The sequence below is a fragment of the Rhinolophus sinicus genome, chromosome 18, assembly GCF_057876585.1.
Source record: "Rhinolophus sinicus isolate RSI-liver-muscle chromosome 18, RSI-T2T, whole genome shotgun sequence".
Classification (NCBI taxonomy): domain Eukaryota; kingdom Metazoa; phylum Chordata; class Mammalia; order Chiroptera; family Rhinolophidae; genus Rhinolophus; species Rhinolophus sinicus.
Window position 1 is genome coordinate 35102501 of NC_142518.1, and position 14136 is coordinate 35116636.

The window sequence follows — 14136 nt, forward strand, 5'->3', positions numbered from 1 at the left end:
TGGAAAGAGTAGCCATACTCTGGTAGTCTTAGAAGGGCAGGGCCTCTGAAATTTAGGAAGAAATGAGCCTCCTCCACCCTTTCAATCAAAGGATCAGGCAAATTTTCTTTCACTGATATTAGGAGGACATACAGATTCTTAATGGCCTTTCTATTTATGCATGCCACATATTTAATTTTTTCACATTTACTCATAATTGTCCTCTATAAGTGACTAAAACTTGAGTAAGAGTTAACATACCTGAACAAATACAAGAAAGAATTCTGCAATTATTTTTAAGGACATTACATTTTAAGTTTAAGCAGATAATATAGTGGATTTTTAAGACTTTTTGTTGTAGATTGTAATACAAAGTATAGAAAATCAATATCCTGTACATAGAGTATATGTACATTAATTCTAGTTTGTCTGTAACGACCATTTAAAATAGCTTTTTTAAATGCATTTTAAAGTTCAAAACAGTTCTCACTTAACATCTCTATAAAACTCTTCCTGTAGCTAGAGTACTAGTGCCTGTGTGTCTTATTTATTGGAATCTAAAAATGTGGTTATCATTTCTATTCAGGTTATTTTATTAGAATTTTTCATGGATCCAACATTAAATATTTGTCACTGATGAATGGCTAAGGTGAAATTAAATGTTATTCTTTATATAGTTTACTGTTAGGGAGGAAGTAAGGAGAATAATTCATTTTGCATGTAAAAGTTAAATTAAGTGATAGTAGAACTTACTGTAAGTACACTATAGTTCTTTCTCTTTAATAACTATTTCAGTTTGAATGTTTAAAATACCTCTGGTTTGCGTTTATTTTCCATTGCTTTTCATTATTTTGTCAGTTTTTAACTATTCAGCTGTTATCTTTAATTATTCTGACATAGACTAAAGCAAAAATTACTTCTTTTTCATACTTTATCATTATTATTTGTCTTGTCTGTTGGGTTCACGTTGCTAGTAGCATTTCCCTCAGTGGCCTACAATATGATAGCTACTGAAATTTACCTTACAAGATTTTTTTCATGTCAGTAACTTAAAATCATCATGGATGATCTCTAAATCAGACCAAATTCTTCTAAAGCATATATAGTAAGATTCCTCAATTTCTAAAATTTGATTCTTTATAAAGTTTTTATGTTAGTCTTTTTGTCTAGATGTTATACTATCATTCACTTCAACTCTGGGCCTAAATAGGCATGTTTTAACATCAGATGCTATACTGAGCAGTCTATAGACGCAGTGTCTCAGCTTGCTGCCTATTTGTCCTGCCTTCTACCTGCCCCACAGTTGACTGCTGGGGCCTGTCTCATTTCTTAGATATTGGTGCTGCTACTCTGCTGGATCAGGATCTTCCATCTTCTACTCTCTGTAGACTCAGGACAGTTGCTAGAAAATGAGGGAAAATTTAGTCCAAAACTGACATCATAGACTGTATAAGGGTATTCTGGAGGAATACTGTTAGAGTTCCATGGAGGTACAACTTAAATGGTGTGCAGTAGCAGTTACTGTAAGTTTTCATTAATAAAGTCTTAATGCTATGGGTACCTAGATGTGATTATATTTCTTAATAAAGATTATGTAATCTTCCATCTCAGTTTTAAGGTGTATATAAATATTCACTTCATAATTTTTGTGTACATTTTTATAGTTTCATGTTCAGCTTTTAACTCTTTAAAGACAATTTTGCCTTATTACAGTTATATACGTGTGTGTGTGTGTGTGTGTGTGTGTGTGTGTGTGTGTGTGTAGCTAGATGCATCAGAACACTATAGACCCCTGAGGTTGCTTGGGTTATTTCAGTAAGTCTAGGCCTCAGTTTATTAATGAAGAGACAAAAAAATGCTCTGATAAATTGGAGATAAAAATCTTCAGAGACTTAAGAGAAAGTCAAGATTGCAAATGATAGGCGTCATGTTGTTTACTATTTATTTTCTGTTGATGGTGTCCTGCACCAGGCAAGAGTCCAGAACTGAGAAGGAAAAAGTGACATAGGTACAACAGACTTAATGTCTCTGATCTAGGAGCTTCATAACCAGATAATTAAAGCATAGATCAGTTTACCTACAGAGCACTTTTTCATTTCTCTACCTAATGATGTGGGTAAATTTAAAAGTAAGTTTAAGCCAATATTTTAAATAATTGGTCTATGACTAATTTCCTCCTACTCTATGTTGCACAGGGAGTTTCAAAATGGGAGAAATGGTTTAAAACAGGATAATCAACTTCAACACTTTTCTCTACTTTGGATTGTTATAGTAAAGTTTCATTATTTGGCTTGAAATATTATAAACAGTGTTGGACACTTAACATGTTTGGAAGAGAAAATCTATCCCTGTTATCCACAGCTCTGTCCTTTGCATTAGGAGTAACGTATATTTTTAAGTGGAAAAACCTTATAGTCACTCTACAGACAACTACATACATACAATTTCCCCACTTCCTTCAGGGAAATTCCTATTTGTTTCACTTTGCCCTCAATAGGAGGGAGTCAATGTTTGAAATACAATAAGAAACTGCTAGATATAGTTTGATTCTGACTAGGCTCTTATTTTCACATAGTGAGCTTTTAAATTGTTGGTTATTTTTAATCTGACTCTTTGGTTCATCTTAGTGTTGCAGTGGTCAGTGTGATACATCAAAAGACAGTTCCAATACCTTTGCTGCTTTTATTGTTTAAAATTATGATTGTAACATTCAATTGTTGAATCATATCAGCTCCCTTAGTCATGCCTCACCTTTTTCTTTTCTATTTTAAAATAAAGGCAGCTGCACTTTTCATTGTACTTTCCCATTTGCCTTTCTTCTTTTAATTGTTACAGAACTGTAGAAATGGTGGAGGCAGAATTCTGCTAACATAGCAAACCCTGTTTTCTAGTCTCATCGCTCAACGTCCAGAATGTTGTAGAAGCTTAAATTTTGGTGCCACATTTAATTAGCACAAGATGCTCTTTTATGGTACAATTTTAATACTTGGCTCGTATCTTCCAGTTCCTTAAAATATTAGTCATTTACTGTACATATAGTACATCCGTCTCCTGCTCTGAGAAACAAATTGTATGTATTCGAAGTCATATTTTGTTTAAATTCCAAAGTTAAATAGTGGCAGTTACACAATTCAGCATGAAAACTAATGATTTATGTGGATATTGCAAGTGAATGTTTTATCTTGCATTGGTTTAATAATTCTTGAATTATTTCTTTGCCAGCCTCAGCCAAGTATTTTCTACTTCCATGGAGTTTATAAATTAGTACCAATTTTATATCTAAATTTAAGAGCTTATATGTATCATGTCTATTTTTAAAATGTACAGGACACTCAAGCTTTGTGGAAAACTGGTATTGAGTAGAAGATTCATGTATTTAACCTTGAAGTTAAAATTTCACTGTAATAACTAATCACATACTTTTTTCTTTTTAAGTCAGTTATTTTAAACTTAGTTCATTTCTTTGAGACCTGCCATGAGCTCTTTTGTTTTTACTTGGAGTTGTAGTTAAGAAAATAAAGTAACACCCATGATGCTATTTAGTGTTAACATCTCAAAAGGTTGTAGCAGGAGAATTTCAAGCCTTAGTTTTCATTAGTGCCAACCAAAAGCAGACTGATTTGTAAGGTTTTTCCAGTTTGGCAAAAACATAGCAAAATAAGGAAAATTAATTTTGTTTTCAACCTGTATTCTACAATTTATGATGAAAAATTGCTAATTCCTTCTTCAGTAAGTAAAATTACTGTTTTTAACTCCCAGCCATAATTACAATTTTCAAATTCTTATCTGAAATTTTAATGTTAAAGAGTATTTGATGTTTTAATGTGCTGATTATTTTTGAACTTGTAGTAATTAGGTGAATTAGGTTAGTTAATTAACCTGGAATGATTTGAAAGCTCAAGATTGTCTTGCTGATTTTCTGAGTTGTGTGGAGACTTTAAGAAATTGGAAATACCTTTTTTTCTTACACTAAAAGAATTATAGTTTGGGAATAATTAAAAGAATTATAGTCTGGGAATAATTCTACCATAAATTAAGAATTTATAATTTAACAAACATAATACTTCATTAAAGGAGGATAAACCCCAAAAACTAGTAAGTAATAATTACAGAGTGTTAAGAGAATGGATAGCAACTATATACCTCATTTTAAAAATTGGCATAATTTTCTGTAAAATTTAGTAGATTGGAGTCTTGCTTCATTTTATTAGTCAGAGTTACACAGAAAATTCTTGCCAAATTTGAGAAAAGAAAGGTAAAGGTGTTTTCAGGTTTGAAAATTGTCATTAAGATATTCTAGTTATAATTGCTGATATGGTAAGAAGAGAGACATATTCCGTTTTTATTCTCTAAGAACTTTTTTCAAGTTATTTTATCATTTAATTGAAAAAATCTGATGGTGAAAGATGTTGAAGAGAAAATTGCAGTTTGTGTTCTTCAGGTGAAAAAATAAATTGAAAAATTATGAGCAAAATAAATGTCATCAATAATTTATGTATTGTATCTTTTCTGTTATTTTTCTTCAATGGACGATAAAGTAATCAAGCTAAGTATTTGCTGAAATTAATAATTGTTCTTAGTTTTTTGCTGATCCAAGTCTCATGGATTTGTGCACCTGCCTAGTAATTCAATTAGGATTTAATTCACGATTTTTTATTGTTTTCCTATAAATGTATAGCTGATTTATTCTCTCTTCTTCTTTTTTTAAGGAATCTAGGTAAAAATGGCTTGTCTAACAGTAGCATTTTATTGGATAAATGTCCACCTCCAAGACCACCATCTTCACCATACCCTCCCTTGCCAAAGGACAAGTTGAATCCACCTACACCTAGTATTTATGTGAGTCTGAATTGACTGACTAGAAATAAGTCAAACCAGTGTTTGAACCTACTTGTCTTTCATAAGATCTTGATTTAAATCACTATGGATGCCCTTCAGGAAACATTAAAATTATTGGCAGTGGCTTAAATATTTTTTGGGGAAAAACATGTATTCAGAAAGATTTTGTTACAGCATTTAAAACTTGCATTCTAAGCTGTTAACTGTGATTACGTTAGTGTACTGAGAAATACTTATAAAAGTATAACTTTCTTTGAATAAACTGGGTTAAAATCAGCATTCTACTAGTGGTATGGACCTGAATATTCATTGTGTTTCATACATCTACTTTAAAAAAAGGTACTATTTACCTTAAAAAGAAAAGTGTTTGAGAACATAAAATATGATAATAGATATGTCATTAAAGCTTAATAGATGGTTTAAAAGTGCATATTGGTTTTACTTTATGGACATTTAGACATGTGATGTAAGAAGTTAAGAGTTCAAAGCAACTCCTTTTCTCCCAAATAAGTCTTCCTACCCCATTTCCTTCCTTCCATCCTCCTACTTCTACCCCAATGAAAAAATTTTAAAGTTTGGTTTTAAAGATTTGGCCCTGTTTTCGCCCTCTAGAGGCCAAATGTTTAATTAATCCTTCCTCCAACCAGTATTTATTGATCCTTTAGAATGTAAGGGAAGCACTGGGATAGAACTGTAATAAAACTTTTAAACTGAGGTCTGAAGGGGGAAAGTACAAAATTAAGATTTATTTTGTATGGGTCCTCTTCAGCTTGCTTTCATTTTGGTAATATTTTTAAAAACGTTGTGATTTTTTTCTTTGTGATTAAAAAACCATATAACATAAAATTTACCATTTTCAAGTATACAGTTCAGTAATTTTAAGTGTATTCTCGTTGTTGCAAAACATCTCTCTAGAACTTTTTCATCTTGTAAATCTGTAATTCTATACCCATTAAAAAACAACTCTCTTTTCCATAGTCTCCCCAGCCACTGGTAATCACCACTTTGCTTTCTATTAATATGATTACCTTAGATATCTCAGATAAGTGAAACTATATACAATTTTTCTTCTTGAGACTGGCTTATTTTCATTGAATGTGGTCTCCTCAAGTATCATCCACGTTGTAGCATGTGATTAAGATTTTCTTCCCTAAAGCTTAATAATATGTAAAACATTTTGATTTTGAAGTTTAAATTTTATTTCTCCCATGTGTTTTGTTCAAGATATAATGGATAGGAGAAATGTATGTGGTTATATCTAATTACAGTTAGTATCAAAAGACATAGTTATAAAATGCTGTGAAATATAAAATAGAAATAACAACACATGGGATGCATTCTTTATTTAAATTGCAATGTATGAATTTGGCATGATATTTAAATGAAATGTCTGTTTTCCAGAGGTCTAACCATGTGTTTTAATTTTACAGTTGGAAAATAAACGTGATGCTTTCTTTCCTCCATTACATCAATTTTGTACAAATCCAAACAACCCTGTTACAGTAATACGTGGCCTTGCTGGAGCTCTTAAGTTGGGTAAGCTTTAATGAGAAAAAGGAAAAGTTTGTATATTTTTTTTGCTGTCTATTATCTTTTGAAGTATGGGCAGAAACTTATTTCTTTTTATTTTTCCAGTTTTTCACATTTTCATTTTACTATTTTCCTGGCTGTAGACCTGTAAGTGTGTGTGTGTGTGTGTGTGTGTGTGTGTGTGTCAGTGTGTGTCAGTGTATTACTTCTTTAATCCATAATGTGAAGATACGATGATGATACTGGTTACTGGTGATTTATTAATGGTTATTTAATTTAGCTTTTATTTTGGTCAAATTATATCATTATGATTTAGGTTGACTAATAAAAGAAAATTTTAATGAAAATGTAGGTAAAATTTGATGCTACTGATAAGTGCTTTGCCCCCTAAATAGTTCCTGGCACCTGCAGATATTAAATAAGTAAGTGAAACTTCAGTCCCTGGCCCCTTGATTCTGCCGCTATTGGTAGCATGATGGTTTGTAGAGGAACTGGATGCAGCATCGTGAAACATTGTCCTTTTTCTCTTTAAAAAAAAAAAAAAATCAACAACCAAAAAAACGCTTTAAATATATAATTCCAAGTATAATTTTTATTTATTAACTACATTTGTTTATTTATGAAGACCTGGGACTTTTCTCTACCAAAACTTTGGTGGAAGCTAACAATGAACATATGGTGGAAGTAAGGACACAGTTGTTACAGCCAGCAGATGAAAACTGGGATCCCACTGGAACGAAGAAAATTTGGCATTGTGAAAGTAATCGATCTCATACTACAATTGCTAAATATGCACAGTACCAGGCCTCCTCCTTCCAGGAATCACTGAGAGTATGTATTTACTTCCTGAAGATTATTTTATTTTGGAGGTACTTTATATTTTATTTTGAAAGAGAGTACATCACTTTTGTAAGGATCTCATTAATTTATAGTTACATAAAATATTTTATAAGTGCTATCCAGTTTGCTCTTAGTAAAGTCTAAGAAAACCTGTGAGTTGATAAAGTAAATTTTATTACTGTCTAGTGAGATGTCTCCCTCAGGGATATTTTTGTTTAGAGCAGGGTTTCTTAACCTTAGCATTATTGACGTTTGGGGTTGGATAATTCTTAGTTGTGGGGTATTATCCTTTGTATTGTAGGATATTTAGTAGCATCCCTGGCCTCTCCCCACTTACATGCTCTTAGCATGCTCCTTGTCTCCCACCCCAGTTGGGACAATCAAAAATGTCTCCAGACATACTAAATTTCCCTGGAGGGCAACATTGCCCCTGACTGAGATGCACTGATATTGGAGGATAAGCTAATTCTCAAGTTTGCTTTATGTTTGCACAGTTCCTAATCTTATGCCTTTCCATTTTTCTCCTCTACCAGGTTAGTATTATCTGATAGGTAACTCCTCCAGGAATCATTAGTGTTGTTCTTACCAATCTCAATTTGAAAGAGAAAACTGAGGGAGAGGCATAAATTATTTCAAAATACATGGAAAATTATAAAGCAAAACTGAAAAAGTAATCAGTAGTATTATTAAAAGACTCAGAGACCTTTCAGCAATGAAGCATTGCTAAAAATCCTTTAGCAGCGTAATGAGAACTTTGTGGATTCTCCCACAAAGTGCACTTAAATCCGCAAAAATGAGTTTATTAAATGTGTTATTCAAATACTTGTCTGTACCTACAGCTGAAACTTAACATGTGCCTGGAAGTCTTTAATTTGTAGTTCATTCGGTTTGCTTATATCTGTTTAAAATTCTGCCCTGAGTTCACATTTTAATCAAGGCAACTTTTGTACCTGTAAATCATATACTTGTGTTCCTTTCTCACTACCACTCCCTATATCCTACAGAGAAATTCATCTGATGAAAACTGTCCTGTAGCTTTCATGAGTTGCAGTGAATTCATTGTCCATATAAATCTCTGTGGTTCAAACTTTCGGGCTACTTCAACTGTATGGTAGTAGTGTGGTCAGAATAGAATAGATAAGTAGGATTCAGAGATCATCAAAGGAAAATTTAGAAGAATTGGAAAACAAAGATCATAAGACACAGAGTATTTAAGTGGGAATGGATCCATAACCAAAGAAAGGATGGCTTTTTGTGTGCTTTGCAGGCATAGACCACATTACTTGTGGAAAATTTGGCAAATGTTTAGAGACTACATTTAAAGGGAAGGAAGCCAAAATGTCACTTTAAGTATTGCTAACTCAGAAATCATAGGACAGTGTTAAGAGATACTATGTCTTTGATACAAAAATTGTAAATAGTAGTATTTGCATTGGAAAGTACCTATATTTATCCACTAGTTAATTTCCTTACTAATGTAAATGTTCTAACATTTATGTATAATTCATTGTGAAAAAAAGATTTAGCCCAGGAAGACCTTCTTCCATTTGTCCCTAGTCAAGAATAGAGAACTTTTTTCCTTCCACCCCTATACATATATAGCTACATACACATGCATTTATGTACCTCTGCTAGCTTAGAAATTTTATAATCATAATTGATACCTCTTAGGCCTCTCAACTTGCCTTAAATTTTCTCTCCTCTTGAAAAATGGGACAGGAATGAGAATCTGGTTTATTCTCCCTTATAAAAGAATGTTAATAAGGACGAACTCTTAGGATAACATTTTGGCTGATGGAGGAGGTTGGATACCATTGACTTTTCTTGGGTGTTTATTTAATGAGTTCTTTGAAGAAATTTTCATGTGAAAGAGGCCTGTAAACCTTGATTTCAAAATATAGATAATGCCATCAATCTAGATGTGAACTTTTCATTTGTATGATGGAAAGGATAGCTGGTTGTAGAATACTAAACTGGAATTCTTTTTGCTCAATCTCTAGGAAGAAAATGAGAAAAGAAGTCACCATAAAGAACACTCAGATAGTGAATCTACATCTTCAGATAAGTAAGTTATTTTTAATTGTCCACTTAGTATTTTCGTTTAAAAGGTATGTTTCTAATATTGTCTCTCTTTTTTAAGTTCTGGGAGGAGGAGGAAAGGACCCTTTAAAACCATAAAATTTGGGACCAACATTGACCTGTCTGATGACAAAAAGTAAGTCTTTGTAGTTGTTCTGTGAACTGATACAAAGAGGTATTCTTTGTAAGATTGAGAATTGTCTACAATTTCCTCTTCTATTTCATTGCTTGTCACTTTTCTAAGTTGATATACAAGTTTTAGCTAAATTATTTTTGCTAGGTTTTGCAGTTAAAATATTTTCTTAACGTAAAACCCTTGTGTAAATTTTCAAGACCCTGACTATATATTAATTACACAATCACAGCATTTGGTATTAAATAATATATTTTGTGATTAATAATATACCTATAAAATAGAATTATACAACAATTATAAAAATTGGAAGTCATTTTTTTTATTTGGTCAGTAATTTTTATGCATTTTTTTTTATTAGGAATTTTTCTTTGGAAAAATTTAAGTATTCCAATGTGAAAGTAAAGTATTTATAGATTTAATTGTTTTACTGATTGGAACACAAGGTTTTTGAAGAAATGGTTAACTTCCACAAATATTTGTAGCAGGGTTTCACTCTTGATTTGTTATTTTATTGCAGGTGGAAGTTGCAGCTACATGAGCTGACTAAACTTCCTGCTTTTGTGCGTGTCGTATCAGCAGGAAATCTTCTAAGCCACGTTGGTCACACCATACTGGGCATGAACACAGTTCAGCTATACATGAAAGTTCCAGGAAGCAGAACACCAGGTAACTTTTATGAGCTAACATATCTCATATAATTGAAAAATGGCATTAATCAAAATGTGAAACATGCAAAAAAGAACCAGATTCTTTCCATTTACAATGAATGAAACTGAAAGGATTATTTCTATTATAAGGTTTGACTCTTTAACTGGGCTCAGATTAAGATTTTTTTCCCCTTTGGAATAGCCCTGAAACAATAGCATTTTAATCTGGAAAAAGGGGTCATTGTAGCACTGCTGGGAAAATAAGTCCCTGTGGCTTAAAAAGACTCTTGTTGATTCCATCTACTGCAGAGTGATGGGCTATAGTTTTTTTCTAAACTTTTTTTTTTTTGGTACCACAACCACAATACAAAATATATTTTATATTATGACCTAGTGCACATGTATGTATACAACAAAAGTTTCATAGAACAATACATTTTCTAATCTATTCCATTTTCTTTCATTTAAAAAAAAGTATAGGTTGCAGTTGTCTAACTGGGTTGCAGTGTAGTTTACAAAGTACATGATGTGGACACATTACTGGACTCATTCTGTTATCTGGTCTGGACTTGACCAATAACTAAGCCTTTCACTTTTAGCAAGTCTCATTCCTTCTCTGGGTCTTTTATTTTAATTTTAAAATGAATTACATTAGTTTTAGACTTAAAATTCTAACACTAATGTGCCATTTTCTCCGTTGTACCTTAGATTAGCATGAAATTTCATAGGGTGATGTTCAAAATATTTAGCAGTTAGGAAATATGCTGATGATAACGAGGTTAGCGAGTTTAGCTGTACCAGTCCCTATGAGTTGCATATCACCCTCAGGTGTTTCTGTTTGCTACTTAAAGCAGCCATGGTTTGAAAACCAGACTGCTTCCTTTTTTGTCTCCTTCTTATTGAATAATAGCTTAAGAATTGTTTCAAAATAGGCCTATGCTTGCTTCTGGATAGCATGTAACATAAGTCAGTGGTTCCCAGTCCTGGCTGCTCATAAGAATCTTCTGGTAAGCTTTTAAAAATATATATAGTGTATTAATCTCTGGAGATTGGGGTCTAGTTATCAATATTTTAAAAAAAAATGTTCCCCAAAGGATTTTAACGCACAGCCAGGATTAGTTTTTATCCTCAGGCCATTGGAAGCTCAATTCTGTGATGTTTTATCCACAGTTGGGTAATGTGAAAATAGTTATGGAATAAATAGGAGAAGACCTATCTGTTCCCCACTCTGTCCCCACTTTAGACACCCATGTAAATACTGGGCAAGTTATTTGAATTCTCTGGAGTTTTGTTTTTCTCGTGTATGTAGTATTGGATTGGTTCTATTAAGATTCATTTCAATTGAAAACGTCTCTCCAATTTGAATTTTATGCAAATAACATTATCCTCAAATAAAAAGGATTGCAGTTTTTCATTACAAATCAAGGGGAGAGCAAACTTGATAGATTACTTCTTTGTCACTGTGTGTCTATAGACTGTTTGGTTTTTTGCTTGTTTGTATACAAAGCATTAGTTTTTCAGAAGTGTCCTATGGAACCTTAAAGAATTCCCTTAGTGGTAGTAGCACTGTCCAATAGAAATACAATGCAAACCATATATACAATTTAAAATTTTATAGTAGGCATGTTAATATGAAATAGGTGAAATTAATTTTAACCCAGTATATCCAAATATTATCATTTCAACATGTACTCGATATAAACATTATTGGGATTTTTTTGCATTTTTTTTATATTAAGTCTTCAAAATCCACTATGTACTTTACAGTTACCACACATCTCAGTTTATATTAACCACATTTCAAGTGATTATCATATTAGACAACTCAATCTTAGAAGATGTGTTATACAGCTGACCCTTAAACTGTTAGTTCAGTTCAATTTTTTAAAGTTTGTTTTGGATACTTTTTTATGGGGCAAACACTGTTCCTGGAGTTACATAGGTAAATAAATGTTACCTGCTTTACTGGACGTTATGATCAGTCATGTATGTTCTCAACTATAGAGATGTTTTCAGGCTTTACGCTAAAAGATTATAGTTAGATAGTAGAGTCCCAGCATCTCTAATTTTAATTAAAGCTAAATTTTATGTAGAGTCCATCTCATGGACAGTCCCAGCTATCTACCTGTGGTAAGAAACAGTTGTAGTATTGAGTACCATCTTCACATTATACTGTAATATATAAAAGACTCAGGGTGTGGTGAGAGTGGCTACATTTTTCTTTATTGAGGTAAAATTCACATACAGTTAAAGTGTGCAGTTCAATCGCATTTAGTTATTCACTGTGCTATGTAGTCATCACCTCTGTGCAGTTCCAAGACATTTTTTTTCCATCAACCCAAAAGGAAACCCTGTACCCGATAAGCAGTCACTTCCCATTTCCTCCTTCCCTCAGCCCCTGGCAACCACTAAATCATATAGCAACATTTCAGTCAATGTAATTTTGTTGTAACTCTTGTTTATATTAATTAGCCTATGGTAAAATTGGTTTCACTATATGTCCTTTTGCTGCAGTTCTGCGAACCTATTGACGACATTTAAGTGAGGGCTTACTGTATTCTGCTTTCTGGCTCTATAGATTTACCTGTTTGGATGTTTTCATATAAATGGGATCATACAGTGTGTTGCCTTTTCTGTCTGCTTCGTTCATTTACCATGTTTTTGAGGTTCATCTACGTTGTATCAGTGTTTCATTTTTTATGGCCGAATAATATTCCATTGTATGGATAGAACATTTTGTTTATCCATTAATCAGTTGATAGCCATTTGGGTTGTTCCAATTTTCAGCTATTTTGAATAGTGTTTCTATGAACCTTTGTGTACAAATACTGGTTAAAATACCTATTCCCTGTACTTTTGGTTATATACCTAGGATTGGAATTACTGGGTCACATGGCATTTGTATGTTTAACTTTTTGAGGAATTGCCAAACTGCTTTCCACAGCAGCTGCACCATTTTACATTTCCTGCCAGCAATATACCAAGTCTCCAGTTTTTCCACATCCTTACCAACACTGATGATTTTTAGTTTTTTTATCTTATTATGGCTGACCCAATGGATGTAAAGTGGTTTTTCATTTGTGGTTTCTTTGATTTTTCATGTGCTTGTTGGCTATTTGTACATCTGTTTTGTAAAAATGTCTGCTTAAGTCAAGGGTGTCAAAACTGCAGCCCGCGGGCCAGCTACGGTCCGCAGTCCGTTGTTAATTGGCCCCTAGCAAATTCCAAAAATATATTTAGTTTACTTAAATAAACTAGGTGAGGCAATACGTACTTCACCTCGAGTGAGTGGCCCGGCTCTTTGTGTATTTTACTGCATATGGCCCTTGGTAAAAAACGTTGAAAAGAGTTTTGACACCCCTGGTTTAAGTCCTTTGTTTGTTTCTTTGTTTTGTTTTGTTAAAGTTTATTGGGGTGACAATTGTTAGTAAAGTTACATAGATTTCAGGTGTACAATTCTGTAATACATCATCTATATATCACATTGTGTGTTCACCACCCAGAGTCAGTTCTCTTTCCGTCACCATATATTGGATCCCCTTTACCCTCATCTACTCCCCCGCCCCCCTTACCCTCTGTGTTCATTTTTTAATTGAGTAGTTTGTCCTTTTGTTGTTGAATAGTAGTAGTTCTTTATATATTCTGGGTTTAGTAATCCCTTATCACATACATGGTTTGCAAATAGTTCCTCCTCTTCTGTAGGCTGTAGTTACACTCTTGATAGTTTCCTTTGATATACAATAGTTTTTAATTTTGATGTTCAGTTTATCCATTTTTTTATTTGGTTTGTGCTTTTGATGTCATAGCTAAGAAACCATCGCCAAATCCACAGTCATAAAAGATTTATCCCAATATTTTCTTAGGATTTTTATAGTTGTAGCTCTTAATGTAGATCCATTGATGCATTTTAAGTTAATTTTTGTACATGGTGTGAGCTAAGGGTCTAGCTTCATTCTTTTTTAAATATGGCTATCCAGTTGTCCCAGTACCATTTGTCAAGAAGACTGTTCTTTCCTCTATTGGATGGTCTTGGCACCCTTGTTGAAAATCAGTTGACCATCGCTGTATAGGTTTATTTTTGGAATT

At 32.9% G+C, this 14136-nt stretch overlaps 1 protein-coding gene across 12 annotated transcripts in view; it reads left to right on the top strand.

Annotated features, from left to right (window-relative positions):
• KDM6A (lysine demethylase 6A) overlaps positions 1-14136 on the top strand; it is a 198304-nt gene that overhangs the window by 157753 nt on the left and 26415 nt on the right. For all 12 annotated transcript variants that reach the window (XR_012493466.2, XM_019717929.3, XM_019717926.3 and 9 more), the window contains 6 exons: positions 4689-4818; positions 6249-6354; positions 6974-7179; positions 9189-9253; positions 9329-9403; positions 9921-10069. Coding sequence is in view for 11 of the 12 variants with exons in the window: in XM_019717929.3 (XP_019573488.3) it covers positions 4689-4818; positions 6249-6354; positions 6974-7179; positions 9189-9253; positions 9329-9403; positions 9921-10069 (731 nt within the window). In the remaining variant the exon portion in view is untranslated. The remainder of the gene's footprint in view (positions 1-4688; positions 4819-6248; positions 6355-6973; positions 7180-9188; positions 9254-9328; positions 9404-9920; positions 10070-14136) is intronic.